The sequence below is a fragment of the Siphateles boraxobius genome, unplaced genomic scaffold (assembly GCF_051911475.1).
Source record: "Siphateles boraxobius isolate OS27281-9 unplaced genomic scaffold, OSU_SipBor_1 1, whole genome shotgun sequence".
Classification (NCBI taxonomy): domain Eukaryota; kingdom Metazoa; phylum Chordata; class Actinopteri; order Cypriniformes; family Leuciscidae; genus Siphateles; species Siphateles boraxobius.
Window position 1 is genome coordinate 17,658,349 of NW_027508699.1, and position 15,828 is coordinate 17,674,176.

Below are 15,828 nucleotides of genomic sequence, written 5' to 3' on the forward strand. Positions count from 1 at the left end.
TCCCAGCGTTCCAAGAAGCCTCAGCGCATGGAAAGTCCGAGCAGCCCGCAGCACCGGTGGGCCAACTTTCCAGAGCATCCATCAAAAAGTGCTGTTTCAAAGGTGGCTTTTCCACACATTTGTGAGAAGAAAGAAATTAAAATATGACTTAACTCAAGCAATTTATTCACGGAACAACGGATGACATGCAGCATTGAGCATCTCTCATTCATTCACATCACGACTGGAGCAGGCTATCAAGAAACCAAAGTCAGACTTGCTTGGACTTCTCTCAAGGTTTCCACTCTTTCATTCCATTGCTGGCACAGAACCTCCGGAAGTCTGCAATTTGAAATCTGCCATATTTGCTCATGGAACTACAGATGTTTTTGAGCAAATCACCTGAACAGCCATGTGACCAGTCACTCTGGAGCAGCATGAAAGTTACATCATGATACTGTTAATAGGTGGATGCCTGGTGGCATCATAAGAACGCAGACCCAAACTCTACACTAGCAAATTTCCTGAGATGTGACATCAAAGGCAGAAGACAAGAACACATAGTGATTCCAAGTCACTGAAATATGTCATTCAAAAGCCTGACATATGAAATAATAGTCAGAACATCATTATGAAGTGTCTATTTTTATTTGTGTAAACTCACAAAAAAAGCAAAACATTGTGCTTTTGTAAAATGAAGAAAATAAACAGGATGCCGCTTTCTGCCGTCCTAGTTTCCATTCTGTGAAGTTTGTGGAGCGTCACTAAAATTAATCAAAACTTGCCACAGTTTTTACTTTCGTTTTGTTAACCTGAAAGTTAAAGTTAAATATATTTCGTCATATTTAAATATATTTTAAGTTAAATATATTTTTTAAAAATCATTCTGTTTTTCTCCATTTACAGAAGCACTCCAGGCGTGATGACAATGTGAAATTGCATGTTTCTGTTTTTTATGCTGCTATTTGCACATGTAAAACTGAACAAAACAAATGGGTTACAGAAACTTATCCATTCTAATCAGAAGAAAAAATAAAAAAATATATATTGTTGCCCCCTCATTTAAAAAACAAAAAATCTGTCTACGCCACTGCAACAGGCTTTTATGGCTAAAAAAGAATGATAAAGGAAAATATGGAGCTCATACTTAAGGAGGAAAAAACACCTTCAAAGGTGTAACTGAGCAAAAATCTGTAATATTCGTACTATTCTGGTAGCTTGTAATGTAAATCAATGATATCTCATAACAGTAAAGCAGACTACGTACTGTACATAAAATGTATATAAATATCAGTTGTCACTCGATATATCCCAATAATTTTCCATGAATGTAAAACTGTATTACTGCACCCTTTTCTTTGGGACAGGTAGCTCAATGACTTGTGAAAGGAGGAAATGTAACGCCAGCTCTCAATGTTCCACAATGTTCTCTATGTCATCTGGTTGCCAAGCCTCATTACAACAATCAGGTCGCATTAAAACCTTCCTGGCTAGCTATATATTGCATTGGTGATCGAATCTCAAAGGTCGTTTAAGATTCGTTTCATGTGGTCAATGTTTTCAGTTAGGGATCTGTGTTTGATGCAAAAGACTCCTGTAACTGGTTGATTTCAAGAGACTTGAAGAATAAAGCCATGCACACAAATCAAAATCAGCTTGTACAGCAGGAAAATGCACAATGCACGATTTCACTGATTACAGAATCTGAGCCTCCTGTATGATATGATGTGTGGCAGTGCAGTGGACTCAACTCACAACACTCCAATGCAATCACACACATGACATGTGATGTGAGAGACTTACATGAAAAATCATCTGCATTTAGAAAAAAAAAACAATGGGTTTGAAGTCAAAGTATAAGTTGGTAATATAAGTCATGATGTCATGGATTTTATGTTATCATTTTCCATTCTCCAAACTGACCCTGAAAACTGTGGCCAGACAGCAGCTTAATGTCATGCAGCTGGTTAATGCAACTGTCTAATGTCTTTAATTTGCAGAATAAGTGTCAGAATTTCAGAGTGAAACCAGAAATTTTGTTAATCGACAAACTACCATCATCCTACTTGGTATGACAAGTTCCAGAGTTCTATTCTATGGAACATATCACATGTAGCAGTGCTGTATGTGTATGAATAAAACACAGCTATTGACCAATCAGAAACAAGGACTGGAAACTAACTGTTTTATAATAAAACCCAACACATGTGCAGTGATTTACATTCCAGCTGCTGCCATCCACTGTACCGCACAGCTGAGAAAAACAACACCTAGCAAACAGGTGCATCAGCTGCAATGGAAAGAATGACATGCAAACATTAAATATAGCTTAATTACCACAGCTTGTCGAAAAATAATTAGATACTAACAAGCATTATAGCTGTCATATAAACTGTGGAATAATGAGGTAATTTGATGCATTACTTAACTGGTTATAATACGGTCAAGTAAGGTAGAGAGAAATCACTAGATGGGGGTCAGAGTATGTGAGCGGTATGAAAGTGGAAAAAATGACAAAGTGTTCCTGACGCATATTAAAATAACTATATTACTGTATATAGTGAATATTGGAAACAATATACCATTTATAAGTTTGGGTTCGGTAAGATTTATGATTTCAAAAGAAGTCTCTTATGCTCACCAAGGCTGCATTTACTTGATCAAAAATACAGTAAAAACAGTAATATTGTGAAATAGTATGAAAAGTTGTTTAAAATAAATATCAATTCGAATTAGAATGTGATTTATTCCTGTGATTGCAAATCAGAATTTTTCTTCAGTGTCACATGATCCCTCAGAAATCATTCTGATTCTGATTTGCTGCTCAATAAACATTTCTTTTTATTATTAATGTTGATGAATAGAACGTTTCAAACAACAGCATTTATTTAATAAAATCATTTGTAACAATGTATATTTCTTTTTTTTTTTAAATTGAATGGTCATGTATATAGAAGTCAAATCTGCATGCAAATGTTACTATGGAGTGAACTCTGGGAGGGGTTTCTCTCAACAGTGAATGGGAAGCAACAAAGAAAACAGGAAATGGAAAACCCAGAGCGGAGAGATTACACAACACTTTGGGAGGGGAGGACAAATTGCCGGCGCTCCACTTTACTCACTTGCTTTTGTGCAGAGGAGAAAAAGAAAAGGACTTAAACATTAAATTCTGCCCAAGCGTTGGTCTATAGAATAAACCATATATGACTAGCGCTTCAGTGGTCCACTCTCCTCAATAAACACATGAAAAAGTCACAAGAGAATGTCCTCAATGTCCTTGTGCAGTAGAAAACCCTCAGTCAGCTCATCTTCAGACCTGCTCTAGGGTCAGTTTTTGTAGGCCATCTAATAGCTTTGGCTTTATAGCAGTTTAGCATTCCAACCACAATGTTGTATTTGGTTTCCAAAGAAACCTTTTTAAATCTGGGAGCACAGCCATCTGTGAGGTCTGTAGGAAAAAAAAACTTTTCTGGAATTGGAATAAAGGACTGATATGTATGAGGAAAAACCCTTAGCGATCATGCTCAGCAAAATAACTAATACGGTTCCTGTCTTCATCTTTGCCATATTGACAGCGGGTTATTCTTCTGCTAATGCTTTTGTAAACACAGCGATGAACAAAACTAAAGAATACTGTCCAAATCGTAATTGCATTTTTAAATGCTAATTTGAGGTTTTGCAAGATTGCGGCTCTATTTGTTTCTTCATTGCTCTGCTTACTGGAGCAAAACTTTTTAAAAACCAATCCTTAATTGAACACACTTTGCAAAACCTCTCACTTCTGGATAGGCTGAGGCTCTCCAATGACCTGAAATGACCAATGACACAAGATCATTTTTACGGGATGTCTCTTTAGCCATTTAAACAAATGCCAGATAGCTAAATATTTAGACATAACTGCACTTTAAGAGGGGTGAAAGAGTTTTAAAGACCACCCTAAAAGAAACCTTTTTACACACGCATTCAGAATGATTTGAAAACTGAGTCATTATTAATGTACTGTAGTAGCACAATAACTAACTAACCCAATAGAAATGTCAGGGCCACAGAGACAAGATTTTGTGTCAGAAGAAAATCCTTTCTTTAGAAGAGAGATTTAATTCTGGGCTTTGACTTCTATCTCCTCAATAACCACTGCAACAAATCTGGCTTTCAAAGACGAAGATGCTGTAAATTTCGGGGGGACAGGGGGATCTGAGAGCTTTTCCACTGATCGCATCCTCCATTAAAGATCAAACAGTCCTTAAGAAAAACTGGACTGGACTATAAGATTTATAACCCAAGTAAACATCCAATACAAAAGGAAAAATACACAAAGCAAATTTCACTCAAATTACATGAATATTAGTTGAGTGTAACTGGTGAATTTGTATATAATATTTGCATACATACACATGTATATATAAAAAAAACTATTTTTAAAAACAATAATAAAAAAATTGTATTTACTCTCCAAGGATGAATTACACTGAAGAAATGTAAAAAATGCTGTTCTTTTGAATGTTCTCTTCATCAAAGAATCCGCAAAACGATATGAATGACATCAATGGCTTGTGATACAACTATATTGCATCTGCTCATTCACTAGAGAAGACAAAGAAAGAATCAATATAGTTCATGTTTAAAAAGAAGCTTCTCGTTGCAGATAATGCTAAAGATAGAGGCAACGAATCAACTGTAAAATATGTGCTTTGATTCAATTTCCTGCAGCTGCTGTGGCCACTTACACTAGGCTATGAATTTTGGGATGAAAGAGTTATATCAATGCTGTGACACATCTTAAAGGGAGCATTTGGAGACGTGGCATGAAGAGGTCAGTCCACCTGAAATCAATTAAAGCTAGTCCAAGGTTGTTCAATTAAGACTGTGTCAATCATGTAGACATGCCATGTATTTGATTCAGACTGCAAAGGAGAGCTCACTCTAGACACATGGGCAAAATGAAATCTGCTAGACATATTTGAGAATCAGATCTCCTCAGTTTAGCTGGATAATCAGATTAGAAAACCAACATCATAACAGTTAAAAGAATACAGTAATTTACTTTGTTCTGTTGAACAAAGAAGATTTTTTACATTGTTTGGTTACCAAAATTCTTCAAATTATCTTTTGTGTGTGTGTGTGTGTGTGTGTGTGTGTGTGTGTGTGTGTGTGTGTGTGTGTGTGTGCGTGCGTGCGTGCGTGCGTGCGTGCGTGCGTGCGTGCGTGCACAAATAAACTCATACAGGTTTAGAACAACTTGAGGGTGAGTAAATGATGACAGAATTAAAATTTTATTTAACCAAAAACTGATTTAAAGCAATCTAGATCACTGAAGAAGACCAATTTAACAGTGAAGTCCATACATGTGCTCAACATCTGATCCAGACATCTGTGGTTTGCTACTGCTGTCACGCAAATGCATTCACTTCATAGATCTGCAGGCTTTGTTTGTGTTGCGACACGGCCTCATCTGATCTGAGAAAAAGTAATACTTGTCTCACATGCATGTTAATTATTTTCAAATGTGGAACTACATACTTTACAATATATTGCAGCATTGCACTATTGGTATAATGTAATAGCATTTTATTTTAAGTCATTACATTTGTAAGACAAGTTAAATTAACATTTTGATTACTTTTGAAAATGCTACCATCTATAAAAAAAAACAACCATTGTTTATTGATCTATTGATTTTAAACCTGTTTAAAAAGAGTCTTAACACTGATACACAAAGTAATAAAGGCAAACTGCACTTTTTTGTTCAGTCTTACACACTCAACCGATAGCAATTTCACAGTTTAGACAATACTGCCTGTTGCATTGTAAGAACAGCAACTTTTCTCATTTCCAGATGTATGGCATGTCTGTAAAAACGGTTATTACACTAACTACTCTTGAAAGGAAAGAATAAACAAAAACTATGTATTTTAGGCCAAATTGCTACTATTGAAAAGGTCAAGACTGTCACACACAGCTTAAGTGGGTCTCTGAACCAATCAGATGTCTGGCTTTTCCACCCCTCCATGTCAGCTCTAACCAAGACCATGACAGCAACATCGGGAGTGGGTTGACCAAGCACACTTTCCTGGTTTCTCCTTTATATGGGATCTGTGTACCACACATTCTCCAGCCCAAACTTTTATTTACCATTAAATTGATATTTAATGTTCCTGAAAAAGCAAAAACAACTGGATATATCGTGTAGTGAATATAATTTTGAGGAGATACATTAAGTTTACTCAGCTCCTCTATTCCTGAAACCCTGCTCGTCTCTCAAATGATGTCATCTCTCTTGCGCAAATACACAGCGGGCGACTCTTCACACTTCACAGAAAGAGTTCAGGTCATTACATAGAGGATATGACCCTCATAAACACAACAGGATTTCACAACTCAATACCATAACCACCCACAGTGAAATGCAGACTCTCTCAATAAACATCATACAAACATGCGCTAGGGGTCAAGAGGAAACTACATGCTCATGAATCTGAATTAGTGCTACATATCATACAAATACAAAGTACATGATGACAATTTATGGACAAAATTCAGTGGCAGCATTAACTTTGTTTTTGTAATTTCTCATTTTGTGAGAAGCAGAGCCAGGTTTGTTATATCGTCCACATACTGTACATCTAATACTTCTCAACCAAGTCAAAGTGTCTCACATTTCCATTAAATGATGATCATCTGTCATCTATAGTGCATGTCTAACCAAGAACTCCTTGGTCCTTATCCTCCACTATTTTGAATAGCACGCAAAATGTAGTCCAATGCAATTGCAGAGTACTAGTTATTTGTCGCCACCTACTGGATAGAAGACCCAGGTTGCAATATATGTAAGATCTTTGTTTATTTATGAATGCAAAAGTCCAAATAAAAATTAAACTTACAGGTTAAATTAACCATACATACATACAATATAATATTAATTTATGTTTGAAAGAAGTTTGTACTTTAATTTAGCAAGGATGCATTAAACTGGTCAAAAGTGACAGTAAAGGCATTTATAATGTTAGAAAATAATTTTATTTCTAATAAATGCAGCTGTTTTGAACTTCATATTAAATCAAAGAATCCTGGACAAATGATAATAATAATAGTTTCTCGAGCACCAAATCATCATATTAGAATGATTTCTGAAGAATAATGTGACACTGAAGCCTTGATAAATTATGCTGAAAATTTTTTACATTTTAAAATAAATTAAAATAGAAAACAGTTATTTTCAATTTTAATTTCACAATATTTTTGTTTTTACTGTTGATCAGTGTTGGGTGTAACTAATTACTAAGTAATTAGTTAATGTAATTTGATTACTTTTCTCTCGAAAAAGTAAAGTAAGGGATTACTCTTAATTTTTTCTGTAATTTAATTAGTTACTTCTGGTGTGATTGAGCTAAATATTGTGTATAGACCAATCCGATCACACGGTAATTTGTATGCATTTTATGAGGTGGCTAAATCGTACGACCTCACTCGTACAAATTCGTATTTAGCCACCTTGTAAAATACTTATTAAATGTCATGAGATCGGACTGGTACAAACCAGTGGTTCTCAACTCCAGGCCTCAGGACCCACTGCTCTGTACATTTTGTATGTCTCTCTTATCTGACACACTCACTTCAGTTCATGGAGTCTCTCCAAACAAGCTGATGATCTGAATCAGGTGTGTTAAATAGTGGGTCCCGACTCCCGAGGACTGGAGTTTAGAACCGCTGGTATAAACTAGAACAATTCCACATAAAACAATAGTGGGTTTAACATCAAAATGTATTGTATGATGTTAAAAAGAATGTTTATTATGTAACTTCCCTTTAAATTGTTTGGTCAGTTTAAGCATAATTCATGCAATTTTATAGTATTTATTTGAAAGAATTAAAACAGTTTCATGTCTATCCTTTTGAGATTGATATGGGATTTAGAAATTAATTAGTAATAAGTAATTAAATACTTTTTCGAGAGAATTAGTACAGTAACCTAATTACACTGTTGAAGAGGTAATTAGAAATAAGTATATTTTAGAGTAACTTACCCAACACTGCGGTTGATCAAATAAAAGCAGCACTGGTGAGCATAACTTTTTTATAAAGGCCCCAAACTTTTGAATGGTATTGTAGATAAAATAAAACTTGTATATCAAAAAATGTAAGCAAAGTTACAATCAATGTAAAGCACAAGGCTTTTTACATGGCATTTCTGATAAATGAAATGTTTTTATGTATTATTTCAATTTAAAACACTAACAATGACAAAAATATCATAGCATACAATACAGATCTTTATTTGTGGGTCATTTGAGTGCAGGTATACTGATGTGTTTGATTTCATCCACTCTGTTCTTGTGCATCTGGAAGGCCGGTGTCACCCAGCGCCCACACGAACACTGTTCACCGTACCAGTTAAACGAGCCCAGCTTTGAGCTGCACTTGGGACACAAAAGCTACAAAAGAGATTTTACAAAAGCTTTTACTTTGAAATATATTAAAAACAGCAACAACGAAACAAAATGGCATAGCCACTACAATCTCTAGCCACAACCTACCCACATAGAAAACCATGCGATTATCAATCTTAAAGCCAATAGTTAATATATATATATATACTTGTAAAAAAGTAAATGGACATACAGGAACAACGTTTTGATGATTCTATTTAATTGTGTGTCTAGATGTGTGAAGCAGTCAGGTACTACCTGTCCATCCATAACACCTAGTAAGGCCTGCTCCATCCATTGCACAGGCTCTATAAAGAAGGATGTGCACTGTCTCTGATCTTCAGCTGTAAGGCTCACTATCCTCGTCTTCTTATGAGAGAACGAAGAGGCTCCTTCTCCCACACAGTGACTGAGAATGCTGGAGTGACGGAAAAGTGTGCGTCTGTTGGGAACGAAAGAAAACAGCAGGTTAAGGCACTTTAGTTGGTGAACGTGCTTTCACAAAAGAACAACTTTGTTGATCCTGGAACAACATTCCAATCAACCAATCAGATTTGAGGTTTAACCAGGGTCAGGTGCTTCTACATCAGTGTTATTCCCCTATCATTTCCCTCTGATATTAGGGATAACTTATGTGTAGGGGTAGGTTTAGGGTTAAGACTACATTTTCGGACAGGAATGTTGTTCCAGGATCAACAAAATATGTTGTGTATAAAAGTAATGCAAATTTACCTGCACTTTCTACATCTGTATACAGCTTCTGCATTCTGGGTTTGTGCAGGGTCAACAGCAAAGACTTCTTTTGGCACATTTTGGAGCTCTGAATTGATCAAAAAACATGACTTTAATATAGGCCCTGGTAAGTTTCTTTCATTACTGTATTTAATAAATATATAGACTATTTAACTATGGGTGTATAAAGTTGAAATTAACACATATTTACCATATATATTAAGCAAGTTTAAGTATGTCCATACCTGGATATTTCTCTGTAATTTTCTTCAATCTAAACTGTTTGTATAAGGGATTTGTGGTATCTACTTTACAGTCCATTAATTCATAGAGTGCCAGCTGCTCCAGAAATTCTTCATTCATTCTGAGAAAATGAGCAGAACATTCATCAATAATAATGCTCTTCACAAACGATTCATCACAGGATAAATAATGAAAAACACTCACTTGACATCTGGTTTTAAGTTTTGGAGTTTAGAATATGCATCATGTAGATTCAGGTGTTGTGTTTTCATCAGGTAAGCAGTCACCACTGCAGCACTTCTACTTTGCCCAACATGGCTGCAGACAAACAAACAAATAAATAAATATCAAGAAAAAAGCTGAATTCAAGTTTCTTTAAATAAAATAGCCAAATACCAATAGAACAATAATATAATATTAATATATATATATATATATATATATATATATATATATATATATTAGAAAATACACTAATAATCAGTAGTAATCAGATCAGTAGTTGTTTATATATATATATATGAAAATATAATATTTTACTTTATTAACATCAACAATTTATTCCATTAGTGAATATCTTGCACTGTTATGTATTATATACTGTACTGAATTTTAATCATTAAAGTTTTTATAAATGATTAAACCGACCAATGCACAAGAACTGCTGGTGATTTGGACTCATCTTGTGTGCTGAGAGCGTCACATATAAAGCTGACACAGTCATCCAGTCTGCTCAGGAGATCTGTGGACGCATTATCCAGAGCTCGGACAAATTTCGTGTGGAATCCAGACACAGCAGGATCCTCTGAGTCAACGCTGAGTATGTGTGTTACACCGGCGTCTGTCAGGCTCTGAGCATTCTTCACATCGGACACAGATCCGATGTAGAGTCCAGCCTCCACTCCTATCATGGTTTACTGGATAAACACAACAACACTTTTCATATCAATATGTGTAACTTCTTAACTAACGTTACATGTATGTTACTGCAACATTTCCAGGGTTATTATTTAATTTTTTTATAAATTCATGAGAAAGTATTTGTATAGTTTATTGATTCAAAGGGATATCGCCCGCAGCTCTTCTAAGGATGACTTAAATGTAAACACCAACGCTACTGAACTCACGTGTTGCTGTTAGAGATGTAGGTCCAGTAAAATAAAAAAGTCCGTGGGAAACAAAAATAACTTGTTAGTTCCGGAGAGAACGACGTTATGGCTTCACGATGCCTCTAGATGGCGTTAATGGGAAATAAATACTTCGTTGACATTGCAATGTTTTTTAAAATCTTTATTAAATCTTAACGATACAAATAGTAAGAACATACAAATAGAGTCATTAATATACAGAAAACAAAATATTAAGACATTGCTATGTTGAAAAACGTGGTGTGATTTAAGTCTTGTCATTCCTGTGATTTATTTTGTTAAAAAAAGATTTTAAAACAATTAAAAAAACATTATACATGTTATTTTTTCATATGTGGACTTCAGTTGAGTTTGTAATCATTTAGGTAGCTTCTGGGGAAATTTTTTTAAAACTATAGTCAAACCATATATTTGACATTAGCAAGTAGGCCTACAATTTTTTTTTAAGTCAGAAACACTCTTACAAACTTAAAATTGATCTACAGTCTGCTCTGTTTTTAGGAGAAAAAAAAAGAAAAGAAAAAAAACAACAACTAAAAAGTATGTTCAGCCAGAAGTTCCTCGAGAACACATGCTTGAGTTATTGTAGAACCATTACTAAAGCAGTTTAAAACAGAATTTATAGAGCTATACCTTACAATATTGCCAACTCACGGAACTGTGCTGTATTAGATATTATTTGAGCTTTGAATCTTTTTGCATCCTATCGAGTTCTGGTGTGTTCTGTAGCTATTTCTGCCCTTTTGGAAGGCTTTTGGCTATCCTGCATGTGCTTAATGAAAGCCAACATTATGACATTTAAACAGGAGTGAAGGAGTTCAGTACACTGCACCTCATGTCAGACACATGAAGTCATTTCAATTACATAAATGGCTGCTCATCTAGCCTATAACATGTCATACAAAGTCATCCATGATAATTGCGTCTTTTCTCAGAAACGGACTGAGATATTATAGACTACAGTGGGATTAGGAGTATTTAGTGAGCATGATGGCAGAGTATTCTCTATGGCATATGATGTGATCTTGCGGGACACAAAAACAAGTCACTGTCCCATTACAGAGCAGATGCCTATGCTTTAATCTGACTGGTCCTCTCAGGACAAGTCCAACTTAGCCTCTTATGGTCCCTCAGAATCCCTGTCCAACCTGTTGCACCTATGTCTTTGGATGCACTGTATCACATGAATCCCCGATCAGCAGAAACACACACGTTGTTCTATTTTTTCTTTTGTAAGCAACTGTCATGGGATGATTAGGGTTATTGATTTTGATAAGAACTTTAGAAGTTTGCACCAGAATCGTCGATTTGTCTAGACCCACAAAGGCAGATTTAGGATTAAGAGCTTAAAGCAATGCAAGGACTGATGCTTATATGAACATCTGTGTGTACCTTCTCCTCTTTGTGATTGCTTGAGACATTAGGAGTTCTTCATTTGCTCTTGCAACAGGACATTGTTAGATAGGAAATGATTAGTACAGATCATTGTCAAAAGTTCCTCTTTGACTCAACATTTTCCATGAAATGTAATTTACACTCAATGATTCTTCTAGAAGAAAAAAAGACACATACACATGCATTTACATAAATATTTATGCATCTTAAACTTATATTTCTCACATATAGTATTCATGATTAGGCCAAGAGACCAGTTTTGGTTTTGTCTTAGGTTTCACACGTTGTCCTTTGTCAGAACTGGTTTTCTTTTTCTCAGAGAAACCCAATTCTGTGAAGAATTGGAAAGACTGTTGAAATCTGGAGTATTTCTCATTTCAGCCAAAGATCTAAACAAATATGCAAACAAATAGTGTAAGACCATTCTCAGAACTAACTTAGCATTTCTGAGTATTTTTCATTCTATATATATCGTACATGCACACATAAATCCATACATGCATTCAGTACCTGTCAAAAGTTTGGAAACTACATTTTTTAATATTTTTTAAATTAGTCTCTTATGCTCACCAAGGCTGCATTTATTTTATCAAAAATATCGTAAACACAGAAATACTATAAAACATTATTAAAATTTTAATTAACTGTTTTTTGTTGTAATATATTTTAAAATTTAATTTATTCCTGTGATGGCAAATCTGAATTCTCAGCATCATTACTCCAGTCTTCAGTGTCACATGATCAGAAATTCAGAAATCATTCTAATATGCTGATTTGCTGCTCAAGAAACATTTCTTATTATTATTATCAATATTGAAAAAAGTATTTTTGTGTATTTTTTGTGTAAACTGTGATTTATTTTTTTCAGGATTCTTTGATGAATAGAAGGTTAAAAAACAACATTTATACTCTTTTGTAATATTTATTAATGTAATAAATGTATTTAATGTATTTTTATTAATTTAATGTGCCTTTGCTAAATAAAAGTATTGGTTTCTTCTCTCTCTCTCTCTCACTCTCTCTCTCTCACTCTCTCTCTCTCACTCACTCTCTCTCTCTCACTCTCTCTCCCTCTCTCTCTCTCTCTCTCTCTCTCTCTTTCTCTCTCTCTCTCACTCTCTCTCTCTCTCTCTCTCTCTCTCTCACTCTCTCTCTCTCTCTCTCACTCTCTCTCTCACTCACTCTCTCTCTCTCACTCTCTCTCTCTCTCTCTCTCTCTCTCTCTCTCTCTCTCTCTCACTTACTGAATGGCAGTGTATCATTTTTTCCCCTCTAAAAAAAACCCAGCTAAAAGTGTTTTTAACATCGATAATTATATCTTAGATCTTAGAATGATTTCTGACGGATCATGTGACACTAAACACTAGAGTAATGATGCTGGAAATTCAGCTTTACCAACACAGGAATAAATAATATTTTAAAATATATTACAACAGAAACCAGTTTATATAAATTGTAATAATATTTCACAGTATTACTGTTTTTACTGTTTTTTTGATCAAATAAATGCCTAAAAAAAAACGTAATGTTTCCAAACTTTTGACCGCTCGTATATATACATTATATATATATAATTAAAGGGTTAGTTCACCAAAAATGACAATTCTGTCAGTATTTACTCACCCTCATGTTGTTCCAACCCCGTAAGACCTTCGTTCATCTTCGGAACACGAATTAATATATTTTTGATTAAATCTGAGAGCTGGATCACTCCTCCATGGGCTTCTAAGGGATTGAAACTTGCCGGCCCCTAAAAGTTATTAAAGATATCGTTAAAATAGTTCAAGTGACTACAGTGACTCAATCTTAAGTTTATCAAACGACGAGAATACTTTTTGTGCGCAAAAAATAAATAAATAACGACTTTATTTCAACTATTCGTTTCTTTCTCTGTGGGCCTCGAGTCAGTTCACTAGTGTAGCAGCGCAGTTCTTCTGTTGTTGTACGTCACACACATCACACACATGACCAGCGTCGGGCAATAGTGAGCCTATGTGTGACGTAGCTCTACGCTATTACACTAAGTTAATCGACTAGAGGCCCAAAGAGAAGGAAATGAATAGTTGAAATAAAGTCGTTATTTTTGTTTGTTTTTTGTGCACAAAAACTATTCTCGTCGTTTGATAAACTTAAGATGAGCCGCTGTAGTCACTTGGACTATTTTAACGATGTCTATAATAACCTTTCGGGGAACAAGTTTCAATCCCTTAGAAGCCTATGGAGGAGTGATCCAGCTCTCAGATTTCATCAAAAGTATCATAATTCATGTTCCGAAGATGAACAAAGGTGTTACGAGGTTGGAACAATACGAGGGTGAGTAAATACTGACAGAATTTCATTTTTGGGTGAACTATCCCTTTAATATATAAATATAATATAAATTATAATAAATAAATAAATCCCCGCGAGGAAGTTATTTTGGTCCAATACTTGGTGAAATGTTTAGGTTAAAAAGTGTGCTATATTTATTTAAAATAAATGACAGTTAATTAAACAATGTCATGTAATGCAAAGATTTGTAGCTGAAGTGTCCAAATGTTTTTTGCGGTCACAGTACGTACAATAAAACTTCCTCTCTATAGCCTACACTACCTTTCCTCAGATGCACCTGGCCTTGGCAGCCTGCTTGAATCCTCCCTGCAGTGCTCGTGATTGTTATTCATTCAAATGACTTTAGCAGAGCTGAAGCAGAACGCATCAGAACATTAGTTCTCCTTAGCTGGCAGCCCAAGACGTGTGTGTTCTTGAGGCACAATTGATTTTGCCCTGTTGCTTCCTCTTTAAAGTTCACTCAGGGTAGCCCTACCTCAGCTGTTTCTATTTCGGTGCTTCAAGAAACGAGAGCTTCATTGCCAAGTGTGTTCCTGCATTTGCCTATGTTGATTAATTAAACCATTGTGTAATATATTTTTTGATCGCTGTGTTCTTTCCTCTTTTCTATTTATATGCATTTTTGAACACGTTGGAGAAAGTGTCTCATGATCACGCTGACAGAACTTTCACTTCACATTTACTATTGACTGATTTCGAAATGTTGTAGTTCTTTTCTGTAATTATAGTTCTGTTTCATTATTATTATCATGTTTTCCATAGTTTGGGGAAAAATTCTGTATCTCTGGGCTATGTTAGTTTCATTCAATCAATCAATCAATCAATCAATTAATCAATCCATCCATTTCAATTCAAGTTAAATTTGATTAGAAACCAACAAATTAAAGCCAATCAAGCAGCCAAAATCTAAATCAAGACCAGAGAAACTCATCCGAGTCATCGGATTCGGACATGCACTCTTTACTCTAAACCTTTAACCCCTATTTTCAAATACCTATTCATTTGCCGGTTTTTGTAATGGTTTCCCCAAATACACTTCCCTTGATATATATTTTATAGTTACTCCTCTTTTGTGGTCCTGCATGTTGGCTTAAATTTGGCACCGATGTGTTGATCAGTATGTCATGGGTCACGTCCCATGAGCTCCTCTGTCATTCGGCTTGAGTAAGATTTATGACGCACATCCTGTGGCGAAAGAGTAGCAAGACGCCTCTTGTGAGGTAATGCTGGCAGTCCTTTCTGGAGGTCAGCTCCAGCTCTCTAGCTTAAGTCTTTCTCTCGCTTGGTCACAAAGCATTTGGGGGAAATTTGATATTATGCCGCTCTGACATGATACTGTGGATTAACTTCCGATTAAGTTTAACCCAGTTTTCTAGTTTCGATAAAGTCAAATTCATCTAATAACTCATTTGAAGTGCGAAGTGTTTGGCTTTTCTTGTCTTACACGTTCTTGAGTGGCTGAATGTGATAATTAGGATCATGTACACAAATAAGTGTAACAACATTATGGTCCCACATTAGACGTCTGAAGGGCAGAGTTAACCAGTAAAAGTAATAAAATATAGTGATTAACG

The 15,828-nt window shown here is 35.2% G+C and overlaps 1 protein-coding gene across 2 annotated transcripts; it reads right to left on the bottom strand.

Moving 5' to 3' along the window:
- Positions 1-6,803: 6,803 nt before the first annotated feature.
- dusp12 (dual specificity phosphatase 12) lies at positions 6,804-10,554 on the bottom strand. Of its 2 annotated transcripts, none has more exons than XM_077225661.1 (7): positions 10,504-10,554; positions 10,029-10,297; positions 9,585-9,698; positions 9,383-9,501; positions 9,138-9,225; positions 8,664-8,847; positions 6,804-8,411 (listed from the first exon to the last, which is right to left on the bottom strand). In XM_077225661.1, the coding sequence occupies exons 2-7, from the start codon at positions 10,289-10,291 to the stop codon at positions 8,262-8,264; spliced, it is 918 nt and encodes a 305-aa protein (XP_077081776.1). In that variant the 5' UTR covers positions 10,292-10,297; positions 10,504-10,554; the 3' UTR covers positions 6,804-8,261. The 2 variants fall into 2 exon arrangements, with proteins under 2 accessions (XP_077081776.1, XP_077081784.1); XM_077225669.1 differs by having other exon boundaries at positions 10,508-10,536.
- Positions 10,555-15,828: the final 5,274 nt, after the last annotated feature.